This window comes from Hyla sarda, chromosome 10, assembly GCF_029499605.1.
Source record: "Hyla sarda isolate aHylSar1 chromosome 10, aHylSar1.hap1, whole genome shotgun sequence".
In the NCBI taxonomy this organism is placed as follows: domain Eukaryota; kingdom Metazoa; phylum Chordata; class Amphibia; order Anura; family Hylidae; genus Hyla; species Hyla sarda.
Window position 1 is genome coordinate 110,629,553 of NC_079198.1, and position 13,726 is coordinate 110,643,278.

At 45.5% G+C, this 13,726-nt stretch overlaps 1 protein-coding gene across 7 annotated transcripts in view; it reads right to left on the bottom strand.

Annotated features, from left to right (window-relative positions):
- Positions 1–211: 211 nt before the first annotated feature.
- The window catches only part of APLP2 (amyloid beta precursor like protein 2), a 66,033-nt gene continuing 52,518 nt past the window's right edge, over positions 212–13,726 (bottom strand). For 2 of the 7 annotated variants that reach the window (XM_056543718.1, XM_056543714.1), the window contains 7 exons: positions 13,138–13,237; positions 12,883–13,056; positions 9,466–9,501; positions 7,816–7,892; positions 7,550–7,624; positions 5,408–5,563; positions 212–1,772 (listed from right to left, as the gene is read on the bottom strand). In XM_056543718.1, coding sequence (XP_056399693.1) covers positions 1,671–1,772; positions 5,408–5,563; positions 7,550–7,624; positions 7,816–7,892; positions 9,466–9,501; positions 12,883–13,056; positions 13,138–13,237 — 720 coding nt within the window. In that variant the 3' untranslated portion in view covers positions 212–1,670. The remainder of the gene's footprint in view (positions 1,773–5,407; positions 5,564–7,549; positions 7,625–7,815; positions 7,893–9,465; positions 9,502–12,882; positions 13,057–13,137; positions 13,238–13,726) is intronic. The other 5 variants (XM_056543719.1, XM_056543715.1, XM_056543720.1 and 2 more) reach the window with 3 other exon arrangements.

Below are 13,726 nucleotides of genomic sequence, written 5' to 3' on the forward strand. Positions count from 1 at the left end.
ACCAGGGTGCCTCCAGCTGTTGCAAAACTACAACTCCCAGCATCCCTGGACAGCCTTCGGCTGTCCAGGCATGCTGGGAGTTGTAGTTTTGCAACAGCTAGAGGCACCCTGGTTGGGAAACACTGCTGTAGAGTATGATATAGGAAAATAAGTAATGTATGCACATGGTATCGCAGATGCAGCATTCATACAGACCACTCAGAGGCGCTCGCTTTATGGAAGTTAGTGTTTATTGACGTGTTTTCTCCAATTTTTACATTCCCCACAGAACACACAAGGGATCTTGCAGGTTAAAGTTGAATCTGTGCATAGTGCGATTTAAATGAAGAATTTAGGGAGGTGGGGGAATAAAAAAAAAAAAAATAGATAAAAAAAAAATAAAATAAAAAAAAACACGGTAAAACAAGAGCGCGGGGTAAAAAGACACAACCACAGGTTACCAGAACCTTAGACTCTGAGATGATGCGCTGAATACAAGCCAAACAGACATGGGGTGGAGGAGGAGCTACGGCGCAGGGCAAGAGGCGAGGAGGAGCTGCCGGTCGCCCCGCTCGGACACACAGTGAATTATCGACTCTGGACCCAAAACCACAAGGCGGGATCTAATGTTCACCGCCATCTTGTTCTCATTACCAGTAAAGTTTATTTTTTATTTTTACATAGGAAAGGGGGTGGAGTCAGTAAAGTGCAGCAATTCCAATGTGGTTAGCGATCTCAAACAGAACCCCCCAGGGAATGAATCAATCAACTTTATTAGTAATGGGAACAAGAAGCAAAATTGTGCGGTCACCGCGGGCGCGACACAGCAGCCCAGAACATACATCAGTAGTACAAAGTCTGCAGGATCTCATCATCCTCCAGACTGGAACATTAAGAGCGGGAAGCGGGGGCCACAATGCTCAGAAAGAACTGACCCCCCCCCCATTCCCCACCGCCTCGCTTATTTTCGCCTCCACAAAACATGGGGTTTCGTACTTTGGCGTCACGTAAGCGGTTTTAATACAAGAATCAGCATGGATTTCCAGCACAGGCTGGGAGTTGTAGTCCCACTTCTGCCATAACAGCACAGATTACCACTGCCTGCCATCACGTAATAAAATGCCATCCGTCCAGGAATAAAATTTACAGCGACATCCACCGTTACCATTCTAATAACGATTCTTCGCATCTTAAATGATTTTTTTTTTTTTTTTTTACACTTTGAAGATATTTTTTTTATTTATTTATTTCTTAAATATGCGAATAGAAAGAGGCGACAAGCGTCCTACCGAGACTCGCGGAAACAACCAGTCCCGTCCATATATATATATATATTTATATCTATGTATATTGTATGCAAGAGACTCACACAGTGATGGCATCTGATTCGTAAAAAACAAAATACGACAAAAAGATAAAATATTCAGTGAAGACTCTGTATTAACCCTATCCTGTCACCCGTTTAAAAAGAATGGAAAAAAAAAAAAATCTCTGAAGTGATCAAAGAGTCCACAAGCGCCCGGGGTAATGGACAATCTCTATTCAAAACCATTGGACATAAGTGAAACCCCGATCAATGCCCACCTGATGCCCAATCTTTGGCCCCATTTCCAACCACAGACCCCACGTAGGCTTATGTAGAATCCCTCCCCCCTCCCCCCCCCCCCATAACCCCCTTTTTCCCACAGCATTTAGATCTGCATCTGCTCCAGGTATTTGTAGGTGGGGTTCTCATAGCCATGATTCTGCATCTTGTTCAGGTGACGCTCCTCGGGGGTTAACATGGGATCCACCTATAACAAAGAAAGAGAAAGGTGTGAGCACAGAACCCAGGAATCCGTCTGGAGTAGTGTTCTCCAACCTGTGACCCTACTAACTGTTGCAAAAACTACAATTCCCATCATGCCCTGATAGCTGGAGAATATAGGAGCAAAGCATGGAGCAGTGAAGGCGTACACCATTGTGGTTATTATAGCTAACAAGCGTGAAGTTCAAACTGAGCATTAGAATGAGGAAGAAAGGAGATTTAAGTGACTTTGAATGTTTTGTTGTTGGTACCAGAAGGACCGGTCTGACAACCATCTCTAGGGTTTACAGAGAATAGCCTGAATAAGAGAAAATATCCATTGAGCGGCAGTTGTGTGGATCAAAATGCCTTGTTGATGTCAGAAGAGAATGGGCAGACTGGTTCATGATAATAGAAAGGCAACAGTAACACAAATAACCAAGTTATAACATCTCTGAGCGCACAACACATCCAATCTTGAAGCAGATAGGCTACAGCTTTAGAAGACCACCCTGGGCGCCACTTCTTTCAGCTAAGAAGAGGAAACTGAGGCTACAATTCACATAGGTCACAAATATTGGACAATGAAAAACCAGTTCAGGCTGGTGTTATGTTGTGGGGTACATTTTCTTGGCACACTTTGGCCCCTTAGTACCAATTTAAACAATGCTCAACACTACAGCCTACCCAAGTATTGTTGGTGACCATGTCCATCCCTTTATGATCGCAGTGGACCCCTCTTCTCTATCTGCAGCAGGATAATGCCCCATGTCACATGATCACATCATCTCATACATGACAATAAGGTCACTGGACCCCAATGGCCTCCAGTGTCACCAGAACTCCATCCAAAAGATCACCTTTGTGCGCAGTCACGTCCCCTCCCATAGACTTGAATGGAGGGGGAGTGACATCACGAGGGGATATGGTGTTACGTCAAGGCCATGGCCACCCGAACCCAGCGTTCTGAACATAATGTGTACTGAGATTGTGGAGAGTATTCGTGGCGGGACCCCCACAATCAGACATCTTATCCCCTATCTTTTAGATAGGGAATAAGATGTCTAGAGGTGGAGTACCCCTTTAATGTGCAGCTGACAAATCTGCAGCAACTGTGTGATGTCATCATGTCTATATAGAGGAACTGTGTGATGTCATCATGTCCATATGGAGGAACTGTGTGATGTCATCATGTCCATATGGAGGAACTGTGTGATGTCATCATGTCCATATGGAGGAACTGTGTGATGTCATGTCCATATGGAGGAACTGTGTGATGTCATCATGTCCATATGGGGGAACTGTGTGATGTCATCATGTCCATATGGAGGAACTGTGTGATGTCATGTCCATATGGAGGAACTGTGTGATGTCATCATGTCCATATGGTGGAACTGTGTGATGTCATCATGTCCATATGGAGGAACTGTGTGATGTCATCATGTCCATATGGAGGAACTGTGTGATGTCATCATGTCCATATGGAGGAAATGTGTGATGTCATCATGTCCATATGGAGGAACTGTGTGATGTCATCATGTCCATATGGAGGAACTGTGTGATGTCATCATGTCTATATGGAGGAACTGTGTGATGTCATCATGTCCATATGGAGGAACTGTGTGATGTCATCATGTCTATATGGAGGAACTGTGTGATGTCATGTCCATATGGAGGAACTGTGTGATGTCATCATGTCCATATGGAGGAACTGTGATGTCATCATGTCCATATGGGGGAACTGTGTGATGTCATCATGTCCATATGGAGGAACTGTGTGATGTAATGTCCATATGGTGGAACTGTGTGATGTCATGTCCATATGGAGGAACTGTGTGATGTCATGTCCATATGGAGGAACTGTGTGATGTCATCATGTCAATATGGAGGAACTGTGTGATGTCATGTCTATATGGAGGAACTGTGTGATGTCATCATGTCCATATGGAGGAACTGTGTGATGTCATCATGTCCATATGGAGGAACTGTGTGATGTCATCATGTCCATATGGAGGAACTGTGTGATGTCATCATGTCCATATGGAGGAACTGTGTGATGTCATCATGTCCATATGGAGGAACTGTGTGATGTCATCATGTCCATATGGAGGAACTGTGTGATGTCATCATGTCCATATGGAGGAACTGTGTGATGTCATCATGTCCATATGGAGGAACTGTGTGATGTCATCATGTCCATATGGAGGAACTGTGTGATGTCATCATGTCAATATGGAGGAACTGTGTGATGTCATGTCCATATGGAGGAACTGTGTGATGTCATCATGTCAATATGGAGGAACTGTGTGATGTCATGTCCATATGGAGGAACTGTGTGATGTCATCATGTCCATATGGAGGAACTGTGATGTCATCATGTCCATATGGGGGAACTGTGTGATGTCATCATGTCCATATGGAGGAACTGTGTGATGTAATGTCCATATGGTGGAACTGTGTGATGTCATGTCCATATGGAGGAACTGTGTGATGTCATGTCCATATGGAGGAACTGTGTGATGTCATCATGTCAATATGGAGGAACTGTGTGATGTCATCATGTCTATATGGAGGAACTGTGTGATGTCATCATGTCCATATGGAGGAACTGTGTGATGTCATCATGTCCATATGGAGGAACTGTGTGATGTCATCATGTCCATATGGAGGAACTGTGTGATGTCATCATGTCCATATGGAGGAACTGTGTGATGTCATCATGTCCATATGGAGGAACTGTGTGATGTCATCATGTCCATATGGAGGAACTGTGTGATGTCATCATGTCCATATGGAGGAACTGTGTGATGTCATCATGTCCATATGGAGGAACTGTGTGATGTCATCATGTCCATATGGAGGAACTGTGTGATGTCATCATGTCAATATGGAGGAACTGTGTGATGTCATCATGTCAATATGGAGGAACTGTGTGATGTCATCATGTCTATATGGAGGAACTGTGTGATGTCATCATGTCCATATGGAGGAACTATGTGATGTCATCATGTCCATATGGAGGAACTGTGTGATGTCATCATGTCCATATGGAGGAACTGTGTGATGTCATCATGTCCATATGGAGGAACTGTGTGATGTCATCATGTCAATATGGAGGAACTGTGTGATGTCATCATGTCTATATGGAGGAACTGTGTGATGTCATCATGTCCATATGGAGGAACTGTGTGATGTCATCATGTCCATATGGAGGAACTGTGTGATGTCATGTCTATAAGGAGCAAAATCTCTGAAGAATGTTTCCAGCACCTTGTAGAAAGTACGCCACAAAGAATGAAGGCAGTTTTGGAGGCAAAAGGGAGTCCAACCCGTTACTAGCAGTTTGTACCTAATGAAAAGTGCCCAGTAAGTCTATAGACAAGTCCAAAGGACAAGATGTCTGATCGCGGGGGTCCTGCAGCTTGGACCCCCACGATCTCTGTGCAGCACCCGGTGTTCATCTAGAACGCTGGGTGTGGCCGCCACACCCCCTCCCATAGACTTGCATTGAGGGGTCGTGGCGGCGTGAGGAGAGTGGCCGTGACGTCACGACCCCCGTCGCCCGCTCCAAGCATTTGGAACAAAATGTTCCGAACACTGGGGCAGCGGAGTACCCCTTTAAATGTAGCTCCCTCCTCTTACCTCCACAATCCCATGACTGATTGTGCCGTATTGCCTCTTCCTCAGCAGGACCAGGCTGATGACAATGATGGTGGCGATGGCTACAGCGATGACCAGGAGGCCGATTAATGTGCCGCTGCTGAAGCTGAAATCACTGCGGAGAGATCCATCTGTGTCCTGGAGGAGAACAGTAAAGCAAGAAGATTAAGACCCTGGCGGAATATGGAGACAACTTCTGCTGTGAGGTACAAGAGCCGCCACCTGGGCACCAATAAGAGGAGCGGGCGGCTGGCACCACAACTTAAAGGGACCGTGTCCTACCTAAACCTGCACTGCCCAACAACCCCAATCATTCCTATAAAGTAACTGGGGTAACAGCCTTATCCTTGGGAATCTATAGTAAAGAAAAAACTAAAGTATATTACAATATCTTGTACAGATCCACAGAAACATCATGTCACACACACAGTCACCTCAGGAGCTGCAATCACTATTCTACTCTTACATCATATCTTATTCTCCAGAGCTGCACTCACTATTCTGCTGTTACATCGTGTCTTTTACTCCCTTCACCTCCAGAGCTGCAATCACTATTCTACTCTTACATCATATCTTATTCTACAGAGCTGCACTCACTATTCTGCTGTTACATTGTGTCTTATTCTCCAAAGCTGCAGTCACTATTCTGCTGTTACATCGTGTCTTTTACTCCCTTCACCTCCAGAGCTACACTCACTATTCTGCTGTTACATTGTGTCTTTCTTCAAAGCTGCAGTCACTATTCTGCTGTTACATCGTGTCTTTTACTCCCTTCACCTCCAGAGCTACACTCACTATTCTGCTGTTACATCGCGTCTTATTCTCCAAAGCTGCAGTCACTATTCTGCTGTTACATCGTGTCTTTTACTCCCCTCACCTCCAGAGCTGCACCCACTATTCTGCTGTCATGTAACTTCCAGAGCTGCAATAACTATTTGGTTACATCATATCTTATTCTCCAGAGCTGCACTCACTATTCTGCTGTTACATCGTGTCTTTTACTCCCTTCACCTCCAGAGCTGCAATCACTATTCTACTCTTACATCATATCTTATTCTACAGAGCTGCACTCACTATTCTGCTGTTACATTGTGTCTTATTCTCCAAAGCTGCAGTCACTATTCTGCTGTTACATCGTGTCTTTTACTCCCTTCACCTCCAGAGCTACACTCACTATTCTGCTGTTACATTGTGTCTTTCTTCAAAGCTGCAGTCACTATTCTGCTGTTACATCGTGTCTTTTACTCCCTTCACCTCCAGAGCTACACTCACTATTCTGCTGTTACATCGCGTCTTATTCTCCAAAGCTGCAGTCACTATTCTGCTGTTACATCGTGTCTTTTACTCCCCTCACCTCCAGAGCTGCACCCACTATTCTGCTGTCATGTAACTTCCAGAGCTGCAATAACTATTTGGTTACATCATATCTTCTTCTCCAGAGCTGCAGTCACTATTCTGCTGTTACATTGTGTCTTTTACTCCAGTAACTACCAGAGCTGCACTCACTACTTGGTTACATCACGTCTTATACTCCAGTCACCTCCAAAGCTGCAGTCACTATTCTACTTTACATATCTTATCCATACAAATCCGTATTCCAGTCACATCCAGAGCTGCATTTACAATCCAGGATCAGTACAAGATATTTAAAGCAAAGTATTTAGAGCATTTTTATATGACAGGGTGGGAGGTTGAGCTGTAAAAGGATGAAGTACTCCATAAGGCAGTGTTTCCCAACCAGGGTGCCTCCAGCTGTTGCAAAACTACAACTCCCAGCATGCCCGGACAGCCTTTGGCTGTCCGGGCATGCTGGGAGTTTTAGTTTTGTAACAGCTGGAGGCACCCTGGTTGGGAAACACTGCCATAAGGTGATCATCGTTACATCACAATCCCACACACATCAGGCAGGACGAGAAGAGACAGATCCGTTACAATGTATCAACGCAGATAACCTGCACGTCACACACCAGACAGCCGGGGGGGTTGGGTGCAATACTTTATTAGGGAGCTGTGGTGCTGCTCTAGGGTAAATCATGGACAATGGAGGGAAGGGGACAACACGGGAAAGACGCACAACATACATGAAGCCTCCGGCGGCCGTGGTGACATCTCGCACATACATACCGGCTCATCCACAAGTCCACTGACTCTTTCTGCATTGAAAATCATTTCCTTCACATCCAGGGTCTCATCAATGACCTGGAAACAGTCATGAGATTAACAAAAAAAAATATAAAACGAAAAAAACACAAAAGTATGGAGAAATGATGGAACAGGCGCAAAGTGGGAGGAGTCCGGGGCAGGACCTGTATACCAGTATATAGGAACCATCCCCACTGGAGCTACATGGGGGACCCCGCAGGCACTAAGAATGCACAAGACGTTCTCACCACTTTCTTATCGGCTTTGCCGTTCAGGATCTTCTCCTCTGCCCCGATGAGTGGTTTGTTGTCAGCCATGCCTGAGCCTGGACAGAGAAGAGACAGCGTTACCTGGGCAGGCGAGAGTCATTGACATGAAGCTGCCGCCATGTGAAGGTCGAGAACACAGCGCTTCCACCAGGAACTATGAGCTATGGCGGTGTTCCCCAAATCTGGGGCCCTCTAATGGCCGCAAAATTACAACAACTATCATGCCCGGAGAGCCTTAGGCTGGTTGGAGTTGTAGTTATGCAACAGATAGAAAGCCACAGGTTGGGGGAACAATGAGATATGGGCTAGGGCCCAGTGTTTCCCAACCAGGGTGCCTCCAGCTGTTGCAAAACTACAACTCCCAGCATGCTGGAAGTTGTAGTTTTGCAACAGCTGGAGGCACACTGGTTGGGAAACACCGGGCTAGGCTCTCTGACTTTGCGTCACAGCAGCACGTGATGCGACAAGAGGAGAGGCTTAGATACGCCTTGTATCCACCAATGCCAGCAGATACATGACTATCATTACGTACCCGTCCCCACGGCAGCACAGCATCCGATGTGAGGTCGGTAAACGCCACATTGTGACGCAGTGCGGCTGCGATAAAGACGCGTTGGGACTGAACAGGAACATTACTGCTTCATGTAACATTAAGCCTTATCACCGTACAATGAGAACTACTACAAAGTTCAAGAAGACTTATTTATTATATTTAATTTTTTGCCAATTTCAAGATCTCTTCCTGCTGTCAGTGAGTGGAAACAGAATGGGAAAGCAGAAAATCTGTATAATAAAAAAAAAAATATATATATATAAATAAAATATATATTGAAAAAAAATAAAAAAAAAATAAAAAAAAATTATATATATATCGATATAAAATATAATTAAATTTTTTTTTGGGGGGGGGGGGTGAAGAATTGTCAGGTGGATACAAAAAAAAATATATAATTAAAATATCTTTCTCCAGTTGTGAGGGTTCGTTACAATGTATCACACAATGTAAACAAGTGCATCAGCAAGACTGGTTCAGGATTATGGTCACAAGACCATGACAGCAAGCAGAGATCTTGACAATAATAGGGAATTTAAGCATGTTGTAGGACTTCTGATTATACGGCTGTAAGGCTTCATCTACACTAGTGGTCTCCAAACTGTGGCTCTTCAGCTGTTGCAAAACTACAACTCCCAGCATGCCCGGACAGCCGTTGGCTGTCCGGGCATGCTGGGAGTTGTAGTTTTGCAACAGCTGTAGGGTCAACAGTTTGGAGACCACTGGTATAATGTATCAGACCAGCTCAGCAGTCAGTGACTTGCAGAAGCCCCAGGGTTTTAGCTCGTTCTCGCCCCGCCACAAGGCGGCAGCAGTGAGTACACACCGACAACCGCCACCTTTCATTCCTACCCCTCACCAATTACGTTAAAAGTGCATGAACACCGACAGAATAGGAGTTGTAGTGATGCCCGTTCACCAGGAGGAAGGCAGCAAGTCACCCAAGAGGCACAGAGAAAATAAGCGTTTTACGATTCTAGCACCGGATGGGATTTGCTGTCTTCAGCAGGCGAGGAATTAAATGTAAAGAGACAGAAACAGAGATGGGATGGGAGCGGTGCGAGTGCACAACCAACCTTTTCTCACTGGAAAGAAGGAGTCCCGTGACGATTCTACGCAGGAGGGGAGGTGCGGGGAGGGAGGGAGGGGAGGAGAAGGAAAAACAAAAAGATAGAAAAAGCAGAAGATATTAAAAATAACTGAAAGGTTCCGTGAAGCTTCAGGACTGACAAATGACATCACAACAGAGCGCTGGTCACAAAACCCGTCTAGAGGCGCGTGCAGGGGGGTGGTTAACAGGCAATAAGGAGTTGTGACCTCTCGGGTGCATTCTGGGAACGTGGACACGTGCGACATGCTGAGGAGCGTGAAGGCTGCACCAAGCCGATGACAGATACAACCACATCATGTATTACATCCTTACTGATCCGCAATCACAGTCTGGATCAGCGTCCCCCAACTACATCGACCATGATGTTGTAGGGCATGAGAGTCACACTGGTCCGGATTTATACTCCTGAGCTGCACTTACTAGGAGGGAACTGAAGTACGTTGTAGGACTTCTGATTATACGACTGTAAGGCTTCATTTACACTAGTGATCTCCAAACTGTGGCCCTTCAGCTGTTGCAAAACTACAACTCCCAGCATGCCCGGACAGCCGAAGGCTGTCCGGGCATGCTGGGAGTTGTAGTTTTGCAACAGCTGTAGGGTCAACAGTTTGGACACCACTGGTATAATGCATCAGACCAGCTCGGCAGTCAGTAACTTGCAGAAGTCCCAAGGTTTCAGCTCGTTCTCTCCCCGCCAAAAGGTGGCAGCAGTGAGTACACACCGACAACCGCCAGTACTAGAGATGAGCGAACTTACAGTAAATTTGATTCGTCACGAGCTTCTCGGCTCGGCAGTTGATGACTTTTCCTGCATAAATTAGTTCAGCTTTCAGGTGCTCCCGTGGGCTGGAAAAGGTGGATACAGTCCTAGGAGACTCTTTCCTAGGAATGTATCCAACTTTTCCAGCCCACCGGAGCACCTGAAGGCTGAACTAATTTACGCAGGCAAAGTCATCAACTGCCGAGCCGAGAAGTTCGTGACGAATCGAATTTACTGTAAGTTCGCTCATCTCTAGCCAGTACCTACCCCTCTGGATTATAGGAGCTCAGCTAAGCCGGGGATATGGCTGTAAGCTTGTTGTTTCCCAGTAAGATGTAGTGCAGCGCTGGAGTCTAATACATGTTACTCAGGATCAGCGAACATAATACAAATGTAACATAATAATATATATATAACCTGTAATATCAGCAGAAAGTTAAAACCATTACATTTAAAATAATTAAGTGAAGAAAAGCTGGGGAGTTGAAGTTTTGCAACATCTGGAGGGCCACAGTTTGAGACCACTGATTTAAGTGATTTTGCTCAACTGAGCAGTTGGGATGGGGGGGGGGGGGCAATTACTTTTTCCATATAGGGCCAACTGTATCTAATAATAATAGTATCTGGCAAATAAGTATAATATAGGAAAAAAAAATTGGAAAGGGGGCGAATAGTTTTCTCTAGTGGTCTTCCATGACAGCACCATAGAAAGGGGTCTTAGGTGAGCTACGATGGATTATCAACAATAAGAAATGGGATCTCCTTCCGTCTCAGGAAAAAAGATTTTTAGGGTTCCTCCTGAATTCCAGAACACTGATGTCTTTTCTCCCAGAGGAAAAAAAAATGAAGTTCTCTTTGGAAAAACATTTGCTGCTTGTTCTGGAATTGAGAGGAACCCCAAGAAATCTTATTTCTGTTGGTTGATAATCCATTCTAGATCCCTCAAGTCGCCCTCTTATTGTGCAGTCAGGGAAAGACTATGAGAATCCAAATTACCCATAAGAATTTAAATCTGTTTTTCGCAGCACTGTAGGCCATGAATGGATCACCCAGGAGGTGCCGTTTTCCGCCTGTACACTGGAACATCTACATGAAGATACCTGGACAACGCTAGGTGAATACCTGCAGACTGGTGTAGTGCCCTGAAGATAAGGACCAAAAACAAAAAAGAAATCGAAAAAATCTGCCCCAACATAATACCAGGAGCCTCCAGGTGATGTTCTATAGGTGGTGAAACCAGATCATCTGTGGACGATGCTGCCGCTCAAAGAAAACCTGAGGGAACAATGTTCTAACCCATCAGCGTCATCCCAAATACCAGGCTGGCACACGAATCACTGGGAGGTGCAGGTTCACTGGACTTGGGGAACATGGTGATCTGGTGACACATTCTGTGCCTATAAAGCGGAAAGCGGGGCAAATAGGGGTCTATAGTGATGGTTACCTAAGGACTATGGGGGAGATTTATCAAAACCTGTGCAGCGGAAGAGTGGAGCAGTTGCCCATAGCAACTAATCAGATTGCTTCATAAAAAAAAATAAAAAATAAAAAATTTAAGTAGTAACTCTACCCCTAAATATGCAGATACCGCTCGGCTGTACACAATGCATTTGGAAAGTCTTCAGACTCTTCACTTTGTTTTGTTGTGGTCTAGAGCTAAAATAAGGGTCCCCCCCTCTAAATCAATCATTTTGCACTCAATACCCCATAACTGGTTCTCAGTAAAAAGACATTAAAGCCCACAGGAGTTTGCAATAAAGAATCTAATGTACCCTCCGACTGTGGGAGACAATTTCTGGTCTGATAAAACCAAGATTGAACTTTTTGGCCTCCAGTCAGTGTCATGTCTGAAGGAAACCGGGCACTGCCCATCACCTGTCCAATACCATCCTTACAGTGAAGCATGTTGGGGGCAGCATCATGTCTGAAGGAAACCGGGCACTGTCCGATGCCATCCTTACAGTGAAGCATGGTGGGGGCAGCATCATGCTGTCGGGACAGGGAGATTGGTCAGGGCAAGTTGAAAGGAGCAAAGTACCGAGATATTATCAGTGAAAACCTGATCCAACAAAACAACCACCCAAAGCACACAGCCAAGACAACACAGGAGGGGTTTAGGGAATGTCTGAATGGTCTGAATGTCCTAGAGTGACAGTCGGAGCCCCAACTTAATTTCAACCTAAAATCTCTAAAATCCTGAAAAGTTCTTTCTCCAATTGCACCCATATGTACGGTACAGAGGATCTACAAAGAATGGCAGTAAACCCCCAAATCCAGGTGTGTAAACCTTGTGACCTCATCCCCAAGAAGACTGGAGGCTGGAATCACTGCCAAAGGGGCTTTCACTAAGTTAGGGGAGCTGAATACTTTAGTTTAAGCCCCTTTAGTTTGTCTTTTTCAATAAATGAGCAAAGATATAAAACATTCTGTTTTCACTTTATCATTGAGTGCAGAATGAAGGTATTATTATTATTATTATTATTTCAGCACAAGTCCGCAACATAAAATGACAAAATGTGACTAAAGGGAAAGGGTCTTAAGACTTTGCGAATGCATTGCACATATGATGGCTACTTGCAGTGAATGCTCCTCAGGCCAATGCACAGGACAGGAATAAATTACCTTCAGACTCTGTGATTGCTGGGAAAGTCTTGACCTGCACAGGCCGGAAGGGTTTGCCCTCTCTTATGGGAGTCTCCTCGCTTTCCTCTGAGCTCACCCGCACATCTCCCTGGGACTCAGAGAAGGACGAAGTGAACTGGTCCATGTCCCAGCGCTGTTCCTGGAATAATTCGTCTGTACAGAAGGAAGAATAGGAGTGAGATCCCCGACTATACCGGACAGCCTTCCCAAGACCGGCTGCTCACATATCCTTACCTATCTCATCCTGGATCTGGTCAGCCACATAGGGGACTTTGTACAGGAGGGACAGGCTCTGGTTCATGCGTTCCTCGATCACACGGAGATGGGTCATCACCTGCAGAGACAATAACCAAGGGTACACGGGGTTTATATACAAGAGATCAGAGGATACTAGTGGTACTAAAAGGAATACTCTACAACCTGTGGCTCTCCAGTGGTGGCAAAACTACAACTTCCATTATGCCCCGACAGCCTTTGATTGAGGAGCCACAGGTAGGAACCCCTGCACTAGAGTATGAATCATTAAAGGGGTACTCCACTGGCCAGCGTTTGGAACATTTAGTTCTGAACACTGTGCGCGTTGTGTGTTTCGGCCACGCCCCTTCAATGCAAGTCTATGGGAGGGGGCGTGGCGGCCGCCACGCCCCCTCCCATAGACTTGCATTGAAGGGGCAGGGTGTGACGTCACGAAGGATGTGACCGACCCCCGCAGCGTGCACACAGCGTTCGGAACTAATTGCTCTGAATGCTGGCCAGTGGAAAACCCCCTTTAACATCTGATTCGATGCTGCGCCCAGTAATTTTTGGAGGTCTTTAAAAGGGG